Source organism: Lepidothrix coronata, unplaced genomic scaffold (assembly GCF_001604755.1).
Source record: "Lepidothrix coronata isolate B3197 unplaced genomic scaffold, Lepidothrix_coronata-1.0 Scaffold314, whole genome shotgun sequence".
Taxonomy (NCBI): domain Eukaryota; kingdom Metazoa; phylum Chordata; class Aves; order Passeriformes; family Pipridae; genus Lepidothrix; species Lepidothrix coronata.
The window spans coordinates 385183-411293 of record NW_016690494.1 but is presented as its reverse complement, the minus strand read 5'-3'; the positions used below and the strand labels follow the sequence as shown (position 1 = coordinate 411293).

The 26111-nt window shown below is 42.1% G+C and overlaps 1 protein-coding gene across 6 annotated transcripts; it reads left to right on the top strand.

Moving 5' to 3' along the window:
• The first annotated feature begins 13627 nt into the window (after nucleotides 1-13627).
• LOC108508782 (inositol 1,4,5-trisphosphate receptor-interacting protein-like 1) lies at nucleotides 13628-25903 on the top strand. 6 transcript variants are annotated; one of them, XM_017837875.1, is made up of 5 exons: nucleotides 13632-13704; nucleotides 13939-14574; nucleotides 14706-16137; nucleotides 20105-20172; nucleotides 25886-25903. In XM_017837875.1, the coding sequence occupies exons 2-3, from the start codon at nucleotides 13942-13944 to the stop codon at nucleotides 15300-15302; spliced, it is 1230 nt and encodes a 409-aa protein (XP_017693364.1). In that variant the 5' UTR covers nucleotides 13632-13704; nucleotides 13939-13941; the 3' UTR covers nucleotides 15303-16137; nucleotides 20105-20172; nucleotides 25886-25903. The 6 variants fall into 6 exon arrangements, with proteins under 6 accessions (XP_017693363.1, XP_017693364.1, XP_017693365.1 ...); XM_017837874.1 differs by lacking the exons at nucleotides 20105-20172; nucleotides 25886-25903 and adding an exon at nucleotides 16594-16729 and having other exon boundaries at nucleotides 13628-13704; nucleotides 13936-14574; XM_017837876.1 differs by lacking the exons at nucleotides 20105-20172; nucleotides 25886-25903 and adding an exon at nucleotides 19064-19169.
• Nucleotides 25904-26111: the final 208 nt, after the last annotated feature.

The following is a 26111-nucleotide window of genomic DNA, read 5'->3' as shown; positions in this document are numbered from 1 at the left end:
CCCCCCCCCCCCCCCCCCCCCCCCCCCCCCCACCGTGGTCGGCGCATGGCGGTGCCGCGCAGCCGGTCCCTGATACGGCTGGTGGTTTTGGCACTGGCCCGCCCCAGCACCCTGTACGGTCGGACCCGGGGCGGCAACCCCCATCCCGGGCTTCAGCACCGAGGCGGCCCCTGCCCCATCCCGGGCTCCTCCGTTGCTGCTGCCGGTGGGGCGAGGGGAGAAGAAGCCGCCTGCAGCCGGCTCCCACGGGACCCCTCCCCGCCTCCCACTCCCTCTCCCTCCGAGGGCAGGCGAACCCATCTCGCCGTTCCCGAACCCAGACCCTCCTCAACCGACTAACAGCACCGCTCCAGGCACAGCCCCAGTGACACAAAACTTTATTCCACCGCCCCTGGCACGGAATAGCTGCCACAGGCACTCTTTGGGGCAGAATTGTGCCGAAAACAAGACTTAACTGCTACCAGAAATATAGCATTACAAGGCACTACAATCAGTAGCTGATGCCTCTCAAACAACTCCACCTTTCAATAATGTAATTCAAAAGCCTGATGAATCTTTTATTGACTTTGCAGAACGATTAAAAGAATCTATAGAAAAACAAATAAATGTGAAAGAAGCACAAGATGCCCTATTCTTGAAGCTAGCTATCTCCAATTCAAATGCACAGTGTCAGCAGATACTCAGAAACCTTCGTGACTCTACACCCATGGATATGGTAAAAGCTTGTAAAGATATTAGCCCTAATGACAAATTAACAAATAGCCTGGTCCAAGCTCAAGTGTCAACGTCTAACCAGTTAGCTGAAGCTAATACACAATTAGGCAACCAAATTGCAGAAGCAACTCAGCAGATGGCAGAAAAAATGACCCAAGCCTTAGCAGCAGCCCTAGACCACTCCAAAGTGATATGCCATAATTGCAAATGTCCAGGTCATATAAAAGTTAACTGCCCAAAATTTAAAAACCCCAATTCTCAAAAAACCGTTCGTCCAGGCCTTTGCTCCAGATGTAAAAAAGGGGTACATTGGGCTATAGAATGTCAATCCTTATTTGACAGAGATGGAAACCCACTATCACCCAGGCCTTCTCGCACTCTCCACAGGGCCAAGGGATGGTAGAGAGAGCTCAAAAATCTTTAAAAGATATGCGGGGGGAAAAAAAAAGTTGCTTCGTTCCTGCCCTTTTCAGGTTTTGCGTTCTTTTTTCCCTCACTGAGGTGACAATAACCACAGACCTCACCCCTGAAAATCTTGTCCAGAGCACAAGCTCAGTCTGTAGAGCACAGCCAGTTCTCACTGGCAGTACAGTTCCTACCTGAAATGATTCCTAATATAGTCTCTGTCCCACTAGCTGTTGAAGATGCCTTTCCTTTCCAGAGCCCTTGCTCTGAATTCAGTGCTCTGCTCTTCCACAGACAGCTTTTACAAATCATTTATGTCCACAGAAAATGCAACTGCCTCTGTATGGGCGGGGTAACAAGCACAAGCTGCACACTAGCCAGTTCTGAAACTTTGCATGTCACTTGTTCCACAGTGTCCCCTGTTTCTGAGCATTCTCCATTGCTCCTAATGTCATCAATATTTTGCCACTACAGGAAAAATTTAAATTTTTAAGAGAGCTGCACTGTCTGGATGATGTTCTGGTGTAATTCAACCCAAATTTAATCAGTTGGTTTGGATGATTTTCAGGTTGCTTTAAATAACTGGACAAAATACAAAGCTCTTTACATTTTTTTGAACGTTCTGCAGTAAGGTTCTGCCTGCATTGCAGGCTTGGTCTCTTTGCCTCACTGTCAATTCCCCAGAAGGATATGAGTAACAAGAAAATCATGAAGGTGTCCAAAAGCTTTCCTGCAGGGATAGTGACTTAAACAGTGCTGCAAAAGAGTGCTTGTCCCTAGCCAAACCTTTCCTCTAGGCCAGAGGATGATGTTGAGGGATGTGCTGTGAGCTCTTCTTAGTTGTCAAAGATGTGCCCATTGCTGAAAACATTGATCAAATACTTGGACCTGCAGCATGCAGAGAGCTGGTGCAGATTGCTCTTTAGACCTTTTCTTCTCAGAGGAAGTAGAAGCAGCACAGAGAAAAACTGTCCCAGATTAAAACCATTCCATTGCACTTATTTGTGGGCAGAATGAAACTCAAACTTTTCTCAGTCTTGAGAAGGTTTTGCTCCTCAGGGAAACTGAAGGGTCTGATTCTTATCCGTGACTATGCTGCTCCTGAACTTTTTGAGAGATCTAGGGGAAGGGAGACGGATTCATTTAGCATGAGTAAAACTCAATACTGGGTAGAGAGGTTGGAATAATAAGGTAGGATTTATGACAGCCCTCCTGAACTCTTCTGTTTGCTGTAGTCAAGGCAAAGGCACCATTTACTCTAACTCTAATCCAATAAACAATTTAAATTGAACATTGAACCTCAGCTCCCACCTGCAGAGGATTTCCTCTGCACCCTGTTCAACAAATCACCTTGTTGCACATGACCTTTCTTTATCAGGGTATCAGCCACCTCACTCATGCATCTTCTAGAGCCAGTGAGGGATGCCTGCCAGGCCAAGCTCACAGTCCTTCTCATTTGTTAATGATCCTCACAAACTTCTGCAGTAGCAATTTGCCTTACCCAAAAATCCTTATGAATGGATATAAGTAACTTACTTTTACTCCTGTGACAGCAAATTGGAAAAAAATATTATTCCACAAGGACCAAGACTGATATTCTGATTAAGAGAATAAAGAATTACACTGTCAGACACAGTTGCTCAGACATAATAACGTCAGCTTATAGTTTAGCCCATTACCAGAAGATTAATTTATGACAGTACAATAAATGCAGCACTAGTTTCCTTCCAGTGGTTAAGGTGGAAGATCAGGAGTGATTTCATTCTATTCTGTAAATCTCAAAGGTTCAACAGAGTTTACTTTTACCTCTTTTACCATCAAGTGATGGTAATGATGCTCTTATCTATATTTTCTTTCCAATTTCCATTAAAAATACCATGTTGAATGTGGATTTCAGCACAGTCTACCTGTCTGCCCCTCATAAGAAGAGATGATGCTTCCCCCAGTTTGGGTTATGGCATTTTACAAAAGTTTGGCAGGTACTTTAAGAGATTTATTTATCAGAGCATGATTAGGGTGACAGCTACTATAAATGATCTCAGAGAGAGGAGAGTTCTTGGAAAAGTTGTCCAGCTGAGTACAGCAATTCCTCGAGAGAACATCGGGGAAAATTCAAAAGTCAATTAAGTAGGAAGAAAAGGGAGGAGCAGAACACCTGTACTGACATACTGTCCTTCCTTTCTTAATCTGGTGTGGGCATCTGCTCCTATCAGTGAAATATACTCAGTTTCTTCTGCATATCTTGGCTAGCTTAGAGTTTAGAGATAGTTGAAGAGACTCATTCTTGGCTAGATGGTAGTCACTGAAGTAATGGGTGTGTGGAAAATTAAATGACTCAAATTGTTGCCTGCAAATTGATGACAATGGGAAAGCAGTAAAACAGAAAACAAAAGAAATTCAGAAGTTAAATGTCATGGTTTGAGATTCCCAAAATCTAATTCCCTAGTCTAAGCCCCCTCCCCCATCTCAGCCTAGTATAAGATGTGTTTTTTTCCAGACAAAACACGAGACTCAGAATGGGGGAAAGGGAAATATATTACAGTGACTGTACAAATAAATATTATAATACATTATACACACGATCACAACTATCTCTACCATGACATAAGTATTTACAATGGATCAGATCTCTTCTCCCCTCCAAATAAAAGTCCAGGAGGGAAGAAGGACAGATCCCTTCTAGTCTCTGAGCAGTTTCTCTAAGGCAGCAGTCATCTGTCCTCTTCATATGCATGCAGCTGATAGCTGGATCTCTTCTCAATACACACAAGGGGGTCTCCAAGCCCCTTGGCCCGCTGTCTCCAAATGAGGGTCTTTCAAGACACAAGGGGGTCTCCTTTCATCCCTCTTGGCTCTCCTTCGACTCCAAGTGAAGGCCTCACCTGTGGACTGCCAGCAGGGACAAAACTCGCTTCACCACAGGCATATCACGAAATGCAGGGGCATCTTCGTGAAAGTCCCTTCCTCAGGGGGGTTCACCCCTGAGTCAGAACATCTTGGGCAGCTTTCAGTTGAAAGCCTTTGCCTCAAGAGTTCTGTCAGAGCTCCTGTGCTCTGTCTCAGGCTGCCACCTTGGCAGCAGTGGCGAGGGGGGGGAAGGCCAAGGTCACCCCCCTCTGCATTCCTCTCCGTCCTGGTCCAGCTTCCCAGGATGCTCTGAGCTTCTCAGCTCCTCTCTGCAGTGCATGTCGCACTTCACCTCTCCCTTCTAGGATGTGAGGGGTCTCCAAGGAGTTTGGGGGATCTGGTTCAGTTCTTAGCCCCAAAACTCTGTCTCTCTGCTGCTCTCTCTCTCTCTCTCTCCTTGCAGGAGTTCTTTCTCTGGTGCTGCATGCCTTTGTTGCTGCTTGGTCTCTCCTGGCTCTCTGCCACCTTCTCCGGCCACTGTTGCTTCTGCCGCCGCTGCAGCTGTCTCTGCTCACTCACAGTGGAGGAAACTTTCTTAGCTCTCACCTGCAGGCACTTAGCCCAGCTTTATGCTGTTCCAGGTCCCCGCAGGCCCCTGCTGGGGGCGGGGGGCCAAAGCCCCCCCACCCAGGGGCTTCTGCCCTCTGCTCCTCGTGGCCTCAGAACATGGCTACCACTTCTTCAACCAAACTACAACTAACCTTCTCTTTTGTCTTCTTGTGGTATGTTTACATTTCGCAGGAGCGCAGATTGGACAAAACTTCAAAACTTCCAGGGGTCACCACCCCCTGGGGTTTTACCATTTTCTTAGCTTCAGGGGGAAAACCTGGTTCAAACCACTACATTAGCCCTTATCTCAGTTCAAAGCTGGAAAGGGTGGGACAGCAACACTTTTCCACAGCTTCTGGTTGGACCAGGAGTGAAGAAAATATTATTTCTCTCCCTTTGTGGACTAGCTACCTTGATGTTCTTGCCTTTTATGATTGCTTGTCTTATGCGCAGGTGATAAAGGGGATGCAATTAGTAGCTATGCCCAGTGAACCTGAAATGGCTACAAAAGGACAGAAAATAATGGCCCTGAAGGCAGTGCCAAAAGAGTAATTATCAGATAGTTATTCTCAAGAAAATTTCACCTGAGATAATGAAGGGGCTCAAGAGGCAACTACTAAGAAAACAATACTTCCTTTTGAAAGAACATCATAAAAGAGAATGAAAGAGAATAAAAGCTCGGGTTTTTTAGTTAGCTTCTCTGTCTCCTGTCTATTTATGTGTTTACCAACACCTGGGTTTTTGGAATAAGCATGAGATGACAGAAAAGAAAAGGGGAAGGGAGAACGGAAAAGAACAAAATAGGACGAAAAGGGACAAAAACAAAACCAGTCTACACAATCTAAAAACCCGGTAACCAGCAAACTGAAGAACTGGCAAAATCTCACCACTTCCCTTGAGAGAAGCAGGATGGCTGGACACGGCCCAGCACTCTCCCCTCATGTGTGGCAGACAACAGCAGTCACTGTGGTCCTCAGCTCCAGATAAGCCAGACCGAGACAGGGACCCACCGTTCTCGAACCTCGCCGGAAAGGAAGAGAGAGAGATCTCTCCCGTTGGCTTTATTTATATCTCAAGTTACGTAAAGGAATAGCATGGAATACTTCCGTGGTCACCTTCCTAGTTCCTTCCTGGTTACAAGCTGGTCTCCAGGAAGGCCTAGAGTGAAACCATCATAGGAGCTGGTTTTGAGGCCCCTTTCTACAGGAGCCTGGAATGTCTTCTGGGGAAGGCACATTTGAGACACCAGCTGCTACAAACTCTTTGCTGGCAATAGCAAAGATGCATCTTCATATCTCTACTCAGAAAGGAAGAATGCTGAGGCTTCTGAGTTTGTTTCTGAGTTTTCTCTTCTATCTATGAGAGTTTTCATCCCTAGACATCTTGTAGCTGAGCCTAGTCGTCACAGGTGAAGGAAGGAAATACTTGTGTACTTCTATTTTCTGAGGGCAAATACAGCTTTTTTGCCCATTATGGAAACTGATTTCTAATAAATAATGGAATTTTGAATGACTGCTGTATTTAGGGACTTGTTTTTTCTTCTTCTCACACATCCTATTGAAAACAGACAATTTCTGACCACTTGCATTAGATTTCAAACCTGAAGTAGGAAAAAAAAGGAAATCCACTATATATTAAAAAAATAGCATGCTGTTGTAAAGGATTGGATCACAGAAAATGTTGATCCTGCAGTTCAGTGTCCTACATAGTCCATTGAAAGTTTCACCCAGGGACTCCAGCAGCAGGCTGAAAAAGATAAAGCATTCCATTTTTCAGTCATCCTGGCACAACACACCTGTAGTTAATCCACTGTACACAAGAGCACTCAATCACGTTCTCGAATGTCTGGCTAATAAATCAGCAGCCTTACAGTAAAAGGTCTTATGTACTAGGTTCGCCTCTTCATTAAAATCTGAAGCAGAGACACAGTTGTGTCCTGAAGCAGCATTTTGTCTGCTACACCTCCAGTGGTGCTGCTGCTCACTGCCACTGTTTCCCTGACACCCAGTCCAGATCAGCAGAATATTAGAAGTGAAATTTGTATTAAACAGCAGATGTGCTCCAAGCTTAGCTGAAGGTCTGCATGCTCAGCTAGAGGCAACACTTCATGCTGAATATTGAACAATGTTCAGTATTGGATAAGTGCTTGATGCCCATTCATGAAAACATTGTTTTGGAAATTCAGTGCCTTTGTTCTTGGGAAGCAGCACACAGAATTGTCTCAAACATGCTATAGAATACTTAGAAAACTGCAAATCACTGTGAGAAGGAAGACAACTGTGCATAAACTCTGTAAAAATAAAAAAAAACAAAGTCAAGGACCATCAACAAAGAGTTTGTCACTGGAATGAAAACTACATGGCGTTTACCAATATCCATGGAACACATCAGAGGGCCTCAGTCTACAAGACTGTGGAGAAAATGCTGGTCAGAACTTCCATGTTATTATAATTTGGTAGCTATAAAATGTAGAGATAGTGTCATCATTGTGATTGGTAACTGTGAAATAAACTTCAAGTAACAACAACAACAACAAAAATAATGTATTGATGCGTTCTAGGGTCAACTAGTTCTAGTCCTGTTTTTATTTAATTTTTTTCTGCTGCTTTATGGATTTGTTATTTATACCCTCAGCATGGCAGAGGATTTCTGCTGTAAACCTGCAGGGCTGATTATTCATTTATTTGTTAATTTATTTAAGCTATGCTTGTGTGCTTTTTGAATAAATTAATTTTGATGTGATTCTTCCTAGGTACTGTTATTGGTAGTATAAAAATAATTAATGGGATGATGGGCATGGAGCTCCTTTTCACCAGTTCTGTTTGCATTTTGCAGGCAGGGGTCACCAGCTCAAAAGGAAGGTGGTCCTGTGTGGGTAATGGAAGCAGAGGGACCTGCTTGGGAATGCAAAGGAAATCTGCTTGCTTTCTTTCACAGTTGAGGGAAAAGGGCCTTAACGTCATTTTATAGAAGGTTCTTTGGGTCCTATCAGCTGAAAGCTGTAATTCAGAGTTACTAACCATCATTGTCAGAATTAGATACAGGAATAGTATGGTGATAATCTGTATTTCCAGAAAAAGGTTATTCACCAGCAGCTGAAAGCAATGTGGGGCATTAGCAGTGTAAAATAACTCCACATTCAGGTCAGGGAGGATCAGTAAGAGTCTGTATTACACAGCAAGACATCAGCAGAATTGGAAGAAGTTGGCAAGACCTGTATAAATGCTCGATCTAAAGATGATTCTACAATGCCCCAAAATGCTTCCAAATACTCCTAAAAGCCCCGATGGAGACTTTTTCTCTGGTATTCAACACTTAATGAAATTTAAAGTCACTTCCTTCAGAATATCACACATGATTAATAACACAGCTAGCTCCTTATGCCTCCCAAGACTGTGTGCATATGCTCTCAGAACACTTTTTGAAGGCACAATAATAGTGTTGTTATATCTGTCATGTTCTAAAAATATAAATTAAGCCAAAAAATGTGAAAAAATATTGCTTCTTCCTGTAGAACTTACTTGCAGGTATTTGCATTTCCTCCACTCCAGGAATGAATAAATCTTGGATTATATCATAGGCTAAATAACAAGTGCGAAAACATCACACAAGATGTTTCCTTCAAGTATACTTAAACCTTATCTTCTCACTAGGTCCTCAGTGACGCTTGCATTGATTCACTTGGGACTAAATCAGTAATTGTATACAGCCACTACTACTTGGCTGCTCTCTAATAGCATGATCCTTAAAATAAGAAAAAATAAAAAAGAAAAATAAAAAAGAAACTAATGAAAAAAAAGAAAAATTAAGAAAAGAAAAAAGAGAAAGAAAAAATGTATAATTTGGTTTTCTCATGTGATTATATATAAAGCTATTTGCACTGAGATGCTGACATGTAGCTTACATAAATGAAATTCAGTAATTTCTTACAGAGTGATCTCCTATTATTGCTGAAGTCAATGTGTCGAGTGCCTTTAAGTTTCATGAGAAATCATGAGTTTGCTTACTGAAGAAATAGGCCAAAGGAATTGTATCACAGTCTGGTGCTGAACCTGGGAGGGACTATGTAATGGCATATTCCAAGTGGGACTGGTATTAAGAACACACACAGAATCACAGAATACTCTAGGTGCACTTCAGGATGCTCAGTGACAGTGAGACCAAAACAATTCTTTGTAGAAATGTTTTTTTGCTTTGGAGTAACTGGTCTTAAAATTAGTGTTCGTGAGTTAAAATAGAGGTCCCAGCATCCTGCAGATCTTCAGATGCTAATAGGCTCCACACCTTTAGATCACTTCTGTTGGCTGTTACTTCTGTCACATGTATATTATAATAACCTAAATGATGCTTACAAATGAGCTGACATTACTGGTTTCCAGTTATTAGTTATGTCCTCGCTGCGAATTGAAAGATTCAAATAATTCTGGTTTGTTTTTTTTTTTCTCTTTACGGACTACTCCAAAAAGAGGGGAAAAAGTTCTAATGAAAGCTTTTAAAATTTTTTTATGGGAGAGTTATTAATACCTAGAAACTTAATCTGTTGGGTTTGGGTTTTTGTGGTTTTTTGTTTGTTTGTTTGTTTTTGGTTTTGTTGGTTTTGTTGTTGTTGTTGTTGTTGTTGTTGTTTTCCTTTTTCTTTCTCTGCACTGTGTCCCACAATGGTGTTTAGGACACCAGTAATCACCCTTTGATATTTTTCCATCACCTGTTATGAAGTGACCAAATGCCATCCACGCATTTCTGCATGAACTGAAATCCTGTTGCCAAAGACAGGCAGAAGCACCTTTTATTCCTGGCTCTGCTAAAGAAAGACCAGATCCATGACTGAGCATTTTGAGACTAGATGAATAGTGTTCTGATGACTCAACATGCAAGTGCTCAGCTGGCCTTGGTGCCACTTGAGTCCCTGGAAAGTGCAGCTTTATTACCACAGAAATGAGGGACAAATCATATTGGCAGCCCTAAAGGTTCTTGTCCAACACCACCACACAAAGAAGGGCTGACTTAAAAGTTAGACCCAGCTTGAAAGTTACACTATGTTAGAAAAGTTTGTATTCAGAGAAGTTCTAAATAAATCCATGGCCAGAGTTCCAGTGCAGAGATTGTACCTCTGCTGGACTAAAACCAGAAACTTTGGGTAGATGAGAAACAATTGGCTGTCAGTGCCAAATATTGTTTAGATTGTGGAGAGAAAGCTAAAATGACATGGAAAAATGGAAATTTCTGCAACTCTCTGTAATGCTGCTTCTTCTGCAATATTTGCTATATGTGGGTGTGTCATGTTTGCAGTGGAAATTTTGCAGCATTTATGCAAAATCTGCAGGCATGGATTGGTAGAAAGTGCAATAATCTACCAAAAGAAAACCTTGCACAGGTCTTGTAAACATCACTTAGCAGCTAGGAAGTGCACAATAGGTCTGAGATGGTGTAAGAGAACAATAAAAAATTTCCCTAATTGAAAGGGGGGGGGATTGGTTCTGAAAATCTGCATTAAGTCTTTTTTTGCTGATTATCTGCCTGTAGAAACATCTGCTGTTGCCTTTCAGGTCCATCACCAGATCCAGCTCTGTATGGGCTTTAGCTTTTCTAACCCCATTCCCACATGCTTTCATGGTGTCTTAGTATTTCACTGGGGTTGACTGTCCCTGCTGCTGCTGTAGAAGCCTGTGCCTCCTTTTATACAACAGTTTAGTGAGGAGCTTTTCCTTCCACACAGGCTTCTTGCTGCCCCTTTGCTTGATTTCCTGTGCTCTTTGAGTTTGCCGTAGGGGACTTCTGAATATCAACTACAACTGCTACCTGTTTTCTTTGCTATTTCCCCTAAAATTCTTCCAAGAAAATTTGTGAAGTGGACAAAACTTTTAAAAGTTATTTTGCTAGTTAGAAATAGTAAGTAGGAAAAGTTTATAAGCTTTTGTATGTTTATCGTTTTTTTTTTTATTTTAAGCTTAGTAGATGGCTTTATTTCATTCTATTTTTCTCTGGAGGAACAGTGGTGACTATTGGTAAAGAAATGATGCTAAACATGCACAAGGGAAAAAAACCCACCCACTATAATAAAGTGAAACACAGAAACAAGAGTTTCTGAGATCAAACTGCTGGTTTCTGACTTCACATAAGATCAGGAACTGGTAATATTTAGGCACATACAGATTTAAGTATATGTGCTTTACTACAGTGGATATTTACTTTAAAAGAATGACGGTTATTTCACTGGCTAACTGTCTTTGCTGCTTAACCAAAGCAGGCCTAAAATATACCTGCAGAAGCATGCTGTGTAGGATTGCCCTGACCATATCAGCAGGAACAGAACTGTAAATGAAAACTCCCGATCACTGTGTCACAACAGAGGAAGGAAAATACATCTTCAGTATAGAAAGCTCACATCTGAGAGAAGCCCTGTGAACTGGCAAATAATGGCATAAGCTGTCAGTGGATGCTGTTCAGCTCATTAGGACATCCAGAGAACAAGAACATACTGGGGAGAGAGAGCACAATACTTACAAAACATGCCTTGAGAATTGTTTTCTTTGTTACCAGTGAGAATAGATTGGGATATTTGTTATTGAACAACTGCTCTGAACTGCCCTAATTCAAGAAAAAATCTGTAAGTTCTATAAGGAAACTTATCGATTCTCATTACCTTTTTAAAAAGGCCTGAACTAATTGTAGAAAGGAGTTTGCAGTTACTTAGAGATTAAAGGGAGGAAATTCACGTTCAAGCATCTAGTGATGTTCTCAAAACTCAACTCCCAAACTACCACATTTGAAGACTGATTGTCAAATACTCTTTAAATAGGCTATGTATTTTTTACTTTTCATTGCATGTTATAATCTCAAAAGTATAATTTCTCAGCTGCTTTTGTCCTCTATATCCACAGGTCACTGATTTTTACCTATGCTACTATGGGAACTTGAAATTACTTTGCTTTCTTGTTTGTGTGTTGAAGGTCTCTGAACTCAGAGCAGGATTTGGACCAAGCTCTGCTCCCACATGTTACCCATACATGTCTCTTCCCAGACCCATGTGGAGGCTCAGAACTACTTTCTTGAAGTAACTCTATGGTCAACCATCAGAAATGTGCCCTCAAGCATTTTGAGTCATTCTGCCAAATTGTATTTTACAGTATTTACATCTGTGACTTCTAATATTTCTGCCTGTGTGGATATGATTTCATTAATTTCTGTAAGTAAGAAGAGTTTCTCCCGTGATCTCTCTCTCTCTCTCTCTCTCTCTCTCTCTCTCTCTCTCTTTCATCTATCTATCTACTTATCAATCATCCATCTATCATCTCTAGATAGATACGATATCTATATATAGATATGATATAAAGCATATATATATATCACTGATATGTGATATAGAGCAGGAGTATCAGAAAGAGGGTCTCCAGTTCACATCCATTCTTGATTCAGCTTTGAGATGGGCATAAACAGGGCAAAGAAAAATTGGAGGTGATGAGCTGGAGCAGGTACCATGGAGTTCCTGTTCTGAGAAATAAAGCAATGTTTTACTGAAGCCAGAGTGACTATGGGGGGTGAGGCTAACCCTTGTTTCTTGTTTATAGCTGCTCATTGTTCAGATGTTGTTCATACTGTTCCTTGTACCTGCACAGATTTGTTAAGAACCAATAGGAAAGGCTATGCTAAAGATTTGCCAAAAAAGGAAGAAGATGAGGGGGGAATGGGGGAGGGAGACTTAGGGCAAAAGCAGGCAGTCTGGAGACAGTGTAAGTCCCTGAGTACCCAGCCAATGGGAAAGAGGACAGGGACCAACCCCTGCCGGAAGAAGGATAAAAGGTTGCCAATTTTGGTGAGTGGTGTGTCTCCCTGGAGAGAGACACCCAAAACAGCTAACTAGTTTAATAAAAAAGTTTTGCTTTGGTGATTTTGTCCCTTCTCAAATTCATCAAGTAGTGAGTATTTTCTCACACTGTTGAAGGTCAAGACCTAGACCGGCATCTATCCAATATGGCATCAAGGAATGATATTAAGCTGAATTAAATTCAAGTGTGTTACTTAATTCAAAAACTGAATTGGAATCGAGAATATCAAACGTGCTGAGAAATGGGATTAAAATTCAAGTGCTTTATTCTCAGTTTTCTTAGGAATTACTGAAGTAGACTTAGGATGTACAGAGGACTGGCTGGCGGATGTACCACATTGTTAAGTGTCTCAAGGTTGGCTTGAGGCTATTATTATTTGTCCACGGCAGTAGAAATGTACACCCTGGAAACCGACATTTCAAGTTTTAGGTTTTTGAAATTTGATTCTACAGGATGGTTCCTTTATTTAACTTAATTTTTTTCTTTTTTCTTTTTTCTTTTTTAATTTCTTTCTGAAATAAGATCATTCTGAGTCCTAAGAAACTTGTCCCTATAAATAAGTCCTAGTCAGGGGGAGGTTTTTAGGGAAGGTGAACGTACGATTCCTGTGCACTAACTCAGGTCAAGTGAGGACTGTCCAAAGACTGAGACCATCTGAGTGTCAAGCACAGAATTCCATGTGCTGCCAAGAATGCCCCTCAGCAATTTTGAATCTAAATGTGCCAAGCGTATGTGCTGTTCTCCCCAGGAACATGGTAGTGACATTGCACCAATGAGCAATGGGGCCCTGTAAAGAGATATGTGACACTCAGAAGGTGTTGATTTGCCTTTCTGTTTGCTGCTGAATGCCCCAGCTAAATTGTACAACTCTCTGAAAAGAGGTTGTAGCCAGGTGAGGATCGATCTCTTCCTAGAAGTAAGAAGTAGGATGAGAGAAAATGGCCTCAAGTTGTGTCAGGTGAGGTTTAGGTTCACCTAAAGGGTAGTCAAGAGTAATCAGCACAGGCAGATCCACCCACAGTCCCCAAGTTCCACTCAGTTATGGTTCCGCTCAGGGTCTGCCTGCTTGGTCAAGAGAGTCCCGAGTAGCTCCTGAGACTGGGTTTGCACTTGGGGGTGAGGATGCCCAGAACCCGCTGAGCCTGGCGGTGGGGACAAAGGCTGGGGCTTGAGGGCTGGGAGATGTGGCTGTGGGGGCTGTGACATCACAGAGGCTGGGTCACGATGGGAGCTGTGGCCAGGGGCATCACGAGGCAGCCCCAGCCCCAACACAGTTGGACTAAGGGGACCACTGAGTGCCCATGTAAGGGGAATGCTGGGCTGGATGGGGGTTGGGGCAGATACCCAGGGGCTCTCTAACCCAGAGCGAGAGTTGGGACCCCCAGAGCACGGCATAGTTCTCCCTTTGGGGCTGGGAGAAGAGGGCTCAGGGCTCTCAGTGGTGCCAGGTGTCCAGAGAATCTTTCTGGGTGGGACAGGTGCCCCCAGCCCCCTGTTCTCCCCACCGAGACCTGCTCACCCCCTTTCTTCCCAGTAGGCCATGTCTCCAACACTGGTCCTCATTCTGGCTCTGTTGGCCACCCATCCTGGGTCGAAGCTGGACTACCAGATGGATGCAGACATGGCCAAACAGATGCTGGAACGGGAGAATTACCTACATCAGCAGATGACTCGGCTGCTGCAGGAGATTGAGGAAGGGAGCACAGACATGGTGGAAGACCCGCTCCTTTCTGCCCCGCAGCAGCATTGGCTGTTTTGGAGCCCTGCAGCAGCAGCCCTGGTCCTGCTCACTGGGGGCTGCTGGCTGGCCAGGAGAAGGAAGCGTGCCTCTGCCAGCTGCAGGGAGCAGGAGAGTTCCAGCAGCAAGGACAAAGGTGACAAGAAGGAGAGCTCCAGAAGCAAGGAGGTCAACAAGAAAGTGAGCTCCCACAGTGAGAAAAAGACCAAGGAGCAGGAGAGCTCCATCTGCAAGGAGAAAGGCGATGAGCAGGAGAGCTCCAGAAGCAACAAGAAGGCCAAGGAGCAGGTGAGCTCCAGGTGCAAGGGTAAAGGTGATGAGTGGCAGAGCTCTAGCACCAAGGACAAGGCCAATGAGCAGGAGAAGCTAAAGGGTCCACGCAGCAGTGTTAGCTCTTTGGCTGTGCCAGTCCCATCACCAATGGACGCATTCAAGGTAAGGCTGAACAGGGCTGTCAGCAACCTGATCTAATTGAGAATGTCCCTGCTCACCGCAGGAAGGCAGGGGGTCAGACTCGATGGCCTTTAAAGGTCCCATTCTAATGCAACTATTTGGTGATTCCATAGCAAAACTTGTCCAGCACAAGTAAACAACTGAAGGAGCTGGTGGGTGACCTCCTTGGCATATGCCGAATGTTTTCCAAGAGGAACTTCATGCCAGAATTGCACCCAGCCACTGGGACCAGCACCTCTGAAGCCTGGAGCATCCACGAGAACAGCATCAACTACCGCCTGCTTGTGATCCTGCGACCACCCTGCGGGCACTCATTCAGCCTGGGCCCCAAAGAGCAGCTGCCAGCAAGTTGCTCCTGCATTCGCGTGGTGCTGGAGTGCATGTGCTCGAGGGAGCAGCTGCTGGGGAAGACGTGGTGCTTTCTCCACCGGTCTGGTGACCATCTGCTGAGTGATCAGGACTCGTACCTCCTGGACACTCTGTGCACAGGCAACTACCTGGATGTGAAGAAAGTTGTCTGCTGGGTCCAAATGTTGGTGACATCAGCCTGGCTGCTTTTGCCTCAGTCACGGCACTGTCAGCTCACGGTGCTGCCCTCCTGCAGGTCCTGCAGGTTCCAGCTGACAGGCACCCCAGGGAGGCAGATCACCACGGAGATGGTGTTTGCAGTGCAGCAGGGCAGCTCAGGTGCCTACGTGAGCCTTGAGTAGGCAGCAGCCAGTGTTGCCAGTAGACGGTGGGGCTGGAGAGCAGCCACCTGTCAGACTCACAGCGAAGACCACCCACCAGGACAATTTCCACCTTAGAGCTGTGGACACCCTTCCCTGTCACCCAAGCGGGTGATGACATGGTTCAAGAGGAGCTCAGCACAATCAGAGCTCGGGCAATCTCTGCCTGCCCAGCTGAACTGCAAAGCATAGACATGTTGGAGGACAGAAGTATAGAAGAATACAAGCATAGGAGCAGAGAAGAATAGAACTGTGGGACCAAAGGAGAGTAGAAGACTAGAACATAGAAGTGTCAGAGAATAAAAGCGTAGGGGAATAGAATAGGAGAAGTTAGAAGTGTAGAGGTAGAGAAGAATAGAACTGTAGGACCATAGGAACATAGAAAAATAGAAGCATAGAAATGTAGAAGAGTAGAAGCATAGTACCATAGAGGAGTAGGAGAATAGAAGAGCAGAAGAATAGAACCACAGAACCTTAGAGTTGTTTGGGTTGTAAGAGATCTAAAAGATTATTAAAGATATTCCAGGAAGGAAGGAAGGAAGAAAGGAAGAAAGTAAGAAAGATGTAGGAAGATGTCTTCTCCATTGTTTGCCTCTCTGAGAAGAAAAGATATTCCTATTAATAGTTCCCAAAAGCTGACTCAAGAAGAATGGTGTTGACTGCAGTACTGAATCCATAGGCCACACTAGTTTCACAACCAGCAACATGGTTGAATTCTAAGCTAGTACACCAAAACAATCTTAGTCCAGACCTCATGGAGGGAGGATAAACATCTGGAAGCAATTGGACAAGAGGAAATGGCCTCAAACCGTGACAGGTAAGGTTTAGGTTGTCTATTAGGGAACATTTTTACACCAAAAGGATTGGCACAGGCTTCCCAGGGCAGTTGTGGCATCACCATCTCTGGAGCAATTGAAAGCCCTGGAGATGTGGCACTAAGGGACATGGTTTAGCAGTGGGCTTGGCAGTGTTGGGTTAATGGTTGGACTCAAGGATCTTAGTGAGCTTTTCCAACCTAAATGACTCTGATTCTGAAGGAGACATGGCTAAAGCTACCTAGACTATAAACATACATCTGATGTGCTACCTAGAGGAATCAAAAGAGCTCTTCAATGTGTCTTTTAAAAGTGTGTAAGGAAGGGCTTATTCTGGGTTCATGATACTTGTCATTCATGTAATGCTTTAGCACACCTGGTAGGTACTTCCTTTTAGGTGGTGGGGACTTGTCTAATAGACACTTGTAGGTTGTGAGGATGATGTTGGCTATTTTCAGGATAGTTTGGAAAAGAGGAGGAATGTGAAGCGGACTGATGCACCACAGGCTGGTGGCAGTCTTGAAGAAAAATGAGTTGAAGAAACAAGATCAATAGTCCATGTAAAGTAAACATGCTTGCAGTCCAGAAATCAGAAAAATGGAAACAATAAAAATTGGGAAACTTTCCTACTAGGGCTCTACAAGGTTTTTTTAGTTTTAATTTCCCCTAATGTTTCCCTCTCTTTTATCACTCACATTTCCTGCCTTTTTCTCCCCTCACATTTCTCACCCTTTCTGCCTCATGTCTTTTGCCCTTTTCCCCTCACATGGTGCTAGAGTGCTCATGCTTGAGGGGGCAGCTGCTGGGGAAGACATACTTTCTCCACTGGTGTGGTGACCAGCTGCTGAGTGATCAGGACTCATACCTCCTGGACACTCTGTGCACAGGCGACTACTTGGAGTGGCAAAAGTCACCCGCTGCATTCAAATGCTGGTGGGATCAGTGTGGCTGCTTTTGCCTCAGTCGAAGCACTGCCAGCTCATGGTGCTGCCTTTCTGCTGGTCCTGCAGGTTCCAGCTGACAGGCAGTACTGGAGAAAAATGAGTCAAAGTAACAAGGTCAGTAGTCCAGAGGTAAACATGCTTACAGTCCAGAAATGAGAAAAATTGAAACAAGAAGAGGTGTCAGTCTTTCCTGCTAAATCTCTACAACACACCAAGCCTGTATACTGAAGGCTTCCAAATTACTCTGAACATAGAAACCTTTAAAAAATCCTTTAGAAAATGACAGAGACATTCAAATAACTGAATGCCTTAGGAAGGGATGTCTTAGTTATTTTTTGGCATTGCTGTTCTTGTTCTACATCTCTTGTAGGTGGAGATGTCATCCTAAAAAAGAAGATCCAACTGTTAATTGCAAAATTTATGCTTTTTCCTCTATGTAAAATCTATTCATTACTGTTAAATGAGAAAAGAATACTTCCTACAATAATTTGTCTTTGTAACTATAAAACTCTGTTCTAAAATAAGAAGGAATTAGACTATTGACTGGGTCTTGAGATGGGTTGCCTCATTTTTTTTTATGAGCTTGATGCAAACTATTTTTAAACATGTAGATTGGTAGGAAGGGGAAAAAAAAACAATAGAAAAGAACCTGTGTCTGTTACTTTAAACATGCTAGAGGGAAAAGAGCACAAGGGAAATCAGAATCCTTTCTTGGGTATAAACATGCTGACATACATCAAATATTCATCAACTAAGTCTTTCTATTGGTGTCCAGGATCCTGTGCTTCAGAGATAAAAAGGAAAGGAAAAAAAAGCAAACACCATAAAGAAAAAGATGTGGAGTAATCTATCCCAAATTAGATGTCAGCCTGACCTCTGACACAGACTGGCTGAAGTCTTGAAGCCCTGAGTAAATTGATGGTTAAAATCTTAAATGGGATATAAAGTAATGAATATAGGTCAAAGGGACATAAAGTAATGACTGGAGGTCAAAACGTTCTGAGATGGCTCCTCAGATACAGAAAGAGAATCCTTTCAGTTTAAATGTTGCCGTACAGCACTGAGCTATGATAAAAAGAGGTCAAATATGTCCATCCATGATTTTTTATGTATGCTTCATATGACAGGATAAGAGTCAAAGGTAATCTGTCTGGCAGCAATCCATCCATGTGCCTTCTTAGGATGTCTTTAACCAGGCTGTAGCACGTGGACAGCTTCTAACTCAGTGACTACTGTCATTGCAGTTACTGATGCTGCTCAGATGTAGAAAATACACATCTCCGTTCTTCATAGCGTCGTAACACCAGTGGCATCCAGTAATAGAATACAAATAAAGATAAATTATGAAATAGATTATTTACTTGTGAATCCTATGAAGACATTAGTTTGGGTTTGTTATAAATATAACACTAAAGCTTGCATTTGGGAAATGAACTAACAAGGTCTCTTTCTAGAATCATAGTAAATTAGTGTGGGCACAGTCTCAGTCTCATGAAAAAAAAGAACCTCCTCTGATTACTAATCATGATGGGTATTTTAAAAGGTCAATAAAGTGGAAAACAGAATTCAATTCGATCTATTGGGAGCAAGAATTAGCTTATGCAAAAAGTTAAACTGGTAACAGTGAATGTTAAATATGGAGGAATTTTATTTAATTTTCAGCTCAGGTTATAAATCACTCTAAATTTAATGATCATTATATATGATTCCACTTCACTGCTGCATTACTTAAAGTTAAACACTGAGAAACTTTTTTGATGGAATCTGAAAAGGCAGAAAAGACAAATTGCTAAGTTCAAACCTTGCTTTCACTGATGAAAAATCGTTAAATGGTGACAGCAACTTATGGTTTCTCAGTGTAGGTTTAATTATTAAAGACACACTATTGTGGTTTTTTATCATTGTGGGAAGTCAGTCAGTTGCACTCTTCACCTGATCAGTTACAGAGTTCGAAATCTTCTCCGAGCACTGTTTCTACCCACAGGCCTCCGGAAGGAGGCAAGCAAATAATTCCTTTGTCCATGATGGTGGAGGTTTGTGTAGGATACCCAGAACATGGAGAAAATTGAGGCAAGGATCTTCCAAGGTGGACTGTGAAGTTTTCCTTCTCCAGCAGTCCCTGCTTGTTTTGTGACTTGCATTTACATAAATTAAATAAAAAATAAAATTATATGGGGTTTTCTTGGAATGCCCTTACTTTTTTTCAGAGGATGACTGTGCCTGCTCAGAAGTTTCAATAAACATATATACTATAACTTCCCAGGGAAAGAATTATCCTTTTTTCTCCAATGCCTCCATAATCAAAATATGTTACCTTCTAATCTTGTTCATGGAAGGGTGTTGTGTACAAAAGAACCATAAAATAGAACTAATCTTGTATAGTAAATCAAGTATGAATGATAAAAACTTCAAATATTACTCTTTTTTAGAACTGGTCAACTGTATGCATTGCTTATGAATGTAATAAAATCTGAATATTTTGACTGATGTCCTTAGGAAATAATGGAGTTTTTTCAGGTTCTAATAACCAAGACATTTACTTTTCCTGCTAAATTTTCCTTCCAGTGGACTGTGTTCAAAAACATGTTTTTAGGATCTTTCCAAAATTTGGATATATATAAAATTATTCCATTCTCATGCAGCTTCCTTAGTGATATTGCTTATTTTTATGAAATTTTCCATTAATAAAATTCATTCTATCCATAAAGATGGTGCTAGTAATGCCAAGGTCATGGTTTCAATCCCCATATGGGCCATTCACTTAGGAGTTGGACTCTATGATCTTTGTGGGTTCTTCCAACTCAGAATATTCTGTGAAAGCTTTAGATTTTTATTATATTTACATCCAAAGCTGAATATTGTCAGGAATTTACAGATAATTTCAGTTGAAAGCAGATTTCTCTCCCCCTACCCATCTCCATGAGTGGAAGGAACATGGGAGAGAAGAAACACTGTGCCATGGTATTTAGGGGAACAAAGAATGTTTCACAGTCGCTCAGTGATGATGCTCTTCTCAACCCTGCAGGTGCTGAGCCTTCTGGGAGATCCCAAGAAACAGCCTTGCATCCATGTCTGCCCCTTCCAGCTCTGCAGGTCAGGGTACTCTGCTTCATCAAGCTCCCTAAGGAATCTGGGTCTCGAGTTCTGACATAATTTAGGCACTGATCCCTTAGAACCACCTCCTGGCCTCACCAGAGGTTCAAATGTTGGGTATGTTTCAGCTGAAACAGTTTGGAGTGAGCAAACTGACATTTTCCATAAAACTTTGGAGTTTTGTGAAAAGACTCACACTAAGTTCATTATATAATAATAGCAAGACTAAAAACAATGGCAATAATAATTTTAGTAATATATTGCTATGTAGCCATAATTGTACTACATCACAATAACTATGTATTTACCATAGATGTGTGAGACAATGACCAAGGTAAAGTCATATTTTCAATGCATTTGAGTAGCCCTTGGGGGTTCAGGACATACAGAATTCTTAAAATAAACACTTTTTGATAATTATCACCTGAGAAATTAGGCAAATGGAATAGAATTTTAGTCTTTGCTTCAACAACATTTTTTTTAATAAAACAGATAATTAGTAGTAACTTTTGAAAACAAACAATCATTTGTAATTCTTTTTACAGTAGACTAGACTATCACTGTCTTGCAACTCTTCCTACCAATTTAGAGGTAGTGTTTAATTTGACAAATCTTTTTTGAGTTGATAATAGTGAAAGTGGTAAAATTGTTCCAGGTTCTTGTGAGTTTTGGATGCAGGCAGGTTTTTGTGTTGTTTTTTTTTTCTTTTTTTTTTTAAATTTGTTCTGTACTGTTATTGCATTTATTCAGCCCATTAATATCTATCTGGATGACTTTCTTGAGCAAGGAGATTTCTGGGAAGCTTTCAATGATCATTCAGACAAATGGCAGTGTTTAAATACCTATGGAAAATCAAGCTACCAGTAACCTCCAGCACACTGAGGGAGCTTGTCTCTTTTCCTGAAAATGCCACTACCTTTAAGCTATTTTTGGATGGGTCAAAGGCTGCAAAGTTAGGGTGAAATGACAAAACCCAGAAAAACTGAGAAGGCCCTAATCATCTTCCACATAGATATTCACTCCCCATCTAAGGTCCTAATTCAAAATACATCCATAGTCAGAACCCCAATAGTATATACTTAAAAATAATACACTCCATCCTGTGTTCAAATGATGTGTCAGTCTCTAAAAATAACTCAGTCTTCCTCAGGCTTCTATAACATCCTAGTAAATTTACTGCATTTTGGAAATAAGTGTACTGCCTGATTTGGAAACAAAATAAAATAAAACCAAACAAATCCATTGGAGGTTAATATTTTTCCATAAATAATCGACTATAAATTTGGTAGTGCAGGTTAAAGAAAGGAAGTATATTAAATAAGAATGTTCTCTGCTGCAAAAGAATGTCAGGTAGAGATACCAATTCATCATTTTGCTTTCAGTAGTTAGTTGGATGGAATTATTAAAGAAAATTTTTCTCCATCAGCTCAATGCTGGCAGCAGTCTGAAGGGGTTTCAGGGTTGCAATGAAGCGTTAATTAATCCTGTATGTCTCACTGAGCACCAAAAGGAACAGTCATTTTGACTGATGTAACTGAACAAGGGTGGATATTTTCATCTTTAGGTCTAAGATATTAAGAGATGGAAGAACTGCAGAAAAGAACAGCTTGAATAGGAGGTGTGCATTAATTCCCTTCATTTTGTAGAAGCCTTTGTGGCACGAAAGATCTGTGTCCTTCTGTCAATGCCTTTCTCAGCCTACAGAGGCTGGTACCCTCAGGATTGATGTGCAGGATGTGGCTCTGCAGCTGGATGTCCTTTAAGGATACTGCCTGGGCCAAATGCAACCTCTTCCTCCTCCAACAACACAGTGAGAGGCTTGTTTTTCACCCAGATTGGGTTTAAGAATTAACACTGAACTGTTACAAATCAAAAAGACCACATTCCTTCTAGATGTATCCCACTCTGCCTGGCACACAAAATCTTCAGTATTGATGTGACTATTGTAAGGAAGGAAAGAATGTTAAGAGCTGCTGAGGCAGACATCCCAGGAAAGTGATCTTTGCTCCTCAGACCCTGGGGGAGATTCACAGGGAATTTAAGCCTTTGAATTCCTGTTCTTTTGTTCTGGTACCAAGTCGTGTCTTCAGTAATTGTAGACCTTGATTCAACTTTGTATTGAAGCTTAAAAAATTGAAACCTTTTTTCTCTGGACACATTCTTGGCTTGAACTTAGACACCATATTCTCAAGGATATGATGCCTTTCTAATGGCCTGTTATTGTGAGAGTACACATGCCTGTGTACTCCCTCGCCTTGGGAGAGGGAGAGAGTTGTGTGGCTAAGAGTCATAGAAGAATTTGTCAGGAATCCGTTGGGAGATTGTCCTGAGCCACAAATACAGTTGTTTGCCCAAAAGTATTTCTTTGAGTCTACTCAGAATACTCTTGTCACTCCCAAAGTAACCTGAAATGATCTATGAAATAATTTCTCCTTTTGATCTTCCCTCTAATAGAATTAGTGGTCCATTTTTCTTCTATTGCCACTTCTGTATCAGGCCAGATAGGAAATAAAATACCTGTTACCAAATGCCCTGCTAATGTGCCAGCCACAGCTGCAGCTGGATAAATGCCATTGGATTGAAGAAATTGGAATTTAATGCAATGATGGTTCAAAGGTTTTTGTCTTGGTTTATTTTGGTGTTTTGCCTTTGTTTTGTTTTTTCTTTGTTGTTTTGTTTGTTTGAGGTTGGCAAGTCTATCATGTGAGAGAACGTGGGCTGTGTTTTGGCACTAGATGAACAAAATGCATGGCACAAATCCTTTGAACTGGAAAAACTGAAACATGCTTATTAGCTTGTTTTCTGATTTCCTTGTGCCTTCTTCTGTTATTAATTAGCTTGTTTCTGTCTAAAATAGCTTCTAAGGAAACATGTAAATTTTTCATTAGAATTACTCACACAATGTTTCCAAAATTCAGGAGTTCAGATATGATTCAAGATTTGTTAATCTGAGAGGAAAGCTCACTTTGATTAAAGAAGATTTTAAGTAAAACCTGCAAATAGTTCCTAAGCAAATCAAAACCAATTAAGCATGAAATATATTTGATCCTAGGGAATGTAAATAGAAATACTTTGTGATTATTCGTGATAGACAACAAAAAAGAGAAAGGTATTGAAATGCTGCATAGAACTATACTTAATACAGACAGACCAACCTCATCTACCTAGACTTGTTCACACCAGTTTCCACAACTACAGGCTTTCATAATTCTTGGGTATTTTATGAAACTGGATTACGTAGTTAGACAGTTGATATACCTCCAGGTATGAAATTGCAGAGATGAACTTGTGTGCCAGACTATTCATTCTGTTTACTGTGCCTATATAGAAAACAACACAGAAAATGCAGACAGAAATTTTTATTTTAGGTTCCTGACATTACCAACACTGTGCCTGGGGCTCCAGAGCAATGCTCTGCAGTATTTGCTGCTTCACAGATGGGGTCTCACAGTGGGTTCTGGCTGGCCAGCAGCCAGTCAGGGTGTGCTGACTTGGTGTTAGTGGTCATTATTTGGGAAACAGTGTGTCTGAGGAGACAGTGTCTGGTGGGGAGTCAGAGATTGGCACGTGGTAAAGTCTGTTGCCTGGGTGAGGAGAAGGATGAGGGGACTGGACTTCCCCTGGGACACAGTGTGGAGAAGAGGACATGTCAGCAGGGCAGAGAGGACACGTCTCCTCTGCAAGAGCCTGGCCTGGGCTGGTTCCCATCAGATGAGCTGTGGGAACCCCATCATGGGCAGGTGGGGGTAGGCCTGGCTGTGACATGGCAGCTTTACCAGCCACCTCCAAAGATCCCTTCTGACATAACTTCATGACTCAATTACTGTCACTGTCTGCCACAGAACACCAGTTTTTATGGGTCAGCACTTCACTGTATATCCAAATAGATCCCTACATAGAGAAGAGAGACTGACATTCTTAGGCACTGAAGCAAAAGATTCATGGGGTCAGGAAGCAATGCATGCCAGCTCCTGAGCAAACGTGTAAGGCAAGGTTATAGCACGGAGATAAAGCCTTTATGGGCTGGAGTTCCAGGGAATCCATATGAAGATCCAGGGCTTTGCTAAAAGAAAGTTGTACTTGGACTCACGGAAGAGACTGAAGAGAGAAGGACAGTGGCAGCAGAGGAGCACTTGTAGCTTGATATTGTGTTCTTAGTCTTTGCTTTGTATTTCCAAAAGAAACAGTTCAGTTACACTTTAATTACATCCGCTGGACCACCCAACAAAACGTATCACAACCCTCTATCTAAAGAAGTGACCTGATATTCTCCCTTTGTGCTTCACCTTCATCAGACTTGCTTCACAGCAAACTTGCAAAATTTTAAAATGAAGTTTAATTATATAAATGAGAATTACTATCAATAGTGGCTGATAATAATAATTTGAGATAGTTCAATTAGTTCATTAGCTTTTTCTTTGCCAAATAATTGGTAGGAAACACTGGCATTTAACTAATTATGATAATTTTTCTCTATTTTTAATTCTGTTTTGATAAACAGTTCTTCAAGGGGCAATGCAGCCTGGGGAGTGTCTTTGAGATAATTATTTGAACAGAAATTACAGTCATCCTTGTTTCTTGTCACCAGAAATGGCATAGGTCTCTCTGCCTTATGCCAGGGAGGCTCCCTGTTAGAATTGATGAACCCTGTGGAGTGTGGCTCTGAGAAAACTCAAAATCCTTTTGTCAGATCAGAATTAAATTTTTGCCTCCTATATATTGGGTGGCTTATGATGGATCAGGAGCAGCAGAGGTGTGTGCTGCATCAAACTCAGGACATTTTCTGTGTGAGTGTTTTGGTCTCTGGTGAGTTATAAGGACAGGCAGCACTCTGCAGCCCTAAAAAGGCTGTGGTGGAAACAGCATCAGTCTTCACAAAAGCACTAAGAGCATGTGAGCAAAGTAATGACTTCTCTTCATACACAGATGTGCTGCTTCCTGCTAGTCACTTCTGTGAGGGTTTTAGTGGTACAAGGCTAAGGCAGAGCTGAAGAAGAGGGCAGGGGACAGATGATGCTGTGGGGGCTGTTACTGACCACTAGCCTCTGGCCATCCTGCTTCTCCTGTGGGACTTTAACCTCTCTGACATCAGCTGAAGGGAAACGAGGCTGGGCATGAGCCATAAGGGGATTTTTGGAGTGTGTCAGGAGTGACTTCATGGTGCAGTTTCTGAAGGGGCCAAGCAGGGACAGGCAGAGCTGGACCTACTGGTCCAGCTCGGAGGGGATGCTGGGGAGGTAAAAGTCACAGGCTGTGGTGACCGTGGAGCAGTGATGGTCAGGGTCTAGAGATAGTGAGGATTAGAGCAGAGGACCTACCCCAGGCTTTAGGAAAAGAAAGAAACTTTGGCATGTGCTGAAGAAAACTAAAATAAGGGGCAAGGGAAGATGTGCATGTGTTGGTGCAGATTTTCAAGGGCCCTGGTTTAAGAGTAAATGTAATGCTTTTCCATGGGACAGAAATTCCAGCACATTTACAGCCTCAGGGTAAAAGCCAAATCTTCAAGGAAAAGCCATCTAACCACTTTTTACTCAGCAAAAAGCAGACTCAAATCATCAGTACTGAGATCTGTACTCTTGTTTTGCAGCACAAAATTTGCACCAATGTTGTACAATGTTTTGAGGAACACAGGAATTATAGTTCAGGTACTTTATCTCTTCATTCCCTCCCATGGGTTAGGCTCCCCAAATAACCCTTTTTTTCCTTGACACAGGGTCAGCAGGTGGCTCCCATGGTGCACTACATGCCAACCTCAGGAGGTGTTTGAGGTGTAGCAGAAGTGGACACAAAGATGGACAAAGTCATTGCCACTTAAAAAAGGAGGGGACACATGTACACCCCACAGCTGTCCAAGGTGCTTTAAAAGGGAGATGCATTATGTAAATAACTGAAAGGAAAAGTTTAAGGTACAGACAAAATAAAAATCCCAAAGCAACCTC

Bases quoted from the DNA above. Each gene is read 5' to 3' on its own strand.
- LOC108508782 (XM_017837875.1), top strand. From the start codon at position 13,942: ATGTCTCCAACACTGGTCCTCATTCTGGCTCTGTTGGCCACCCATCCT. The intron at 14,575-14,705 runs GTAAGGCTGAAC...GTGATTCCATAG, and splicing joins CACCAATGGACGCATTCAAG to CAAAACTTGTCCAGCACAAG.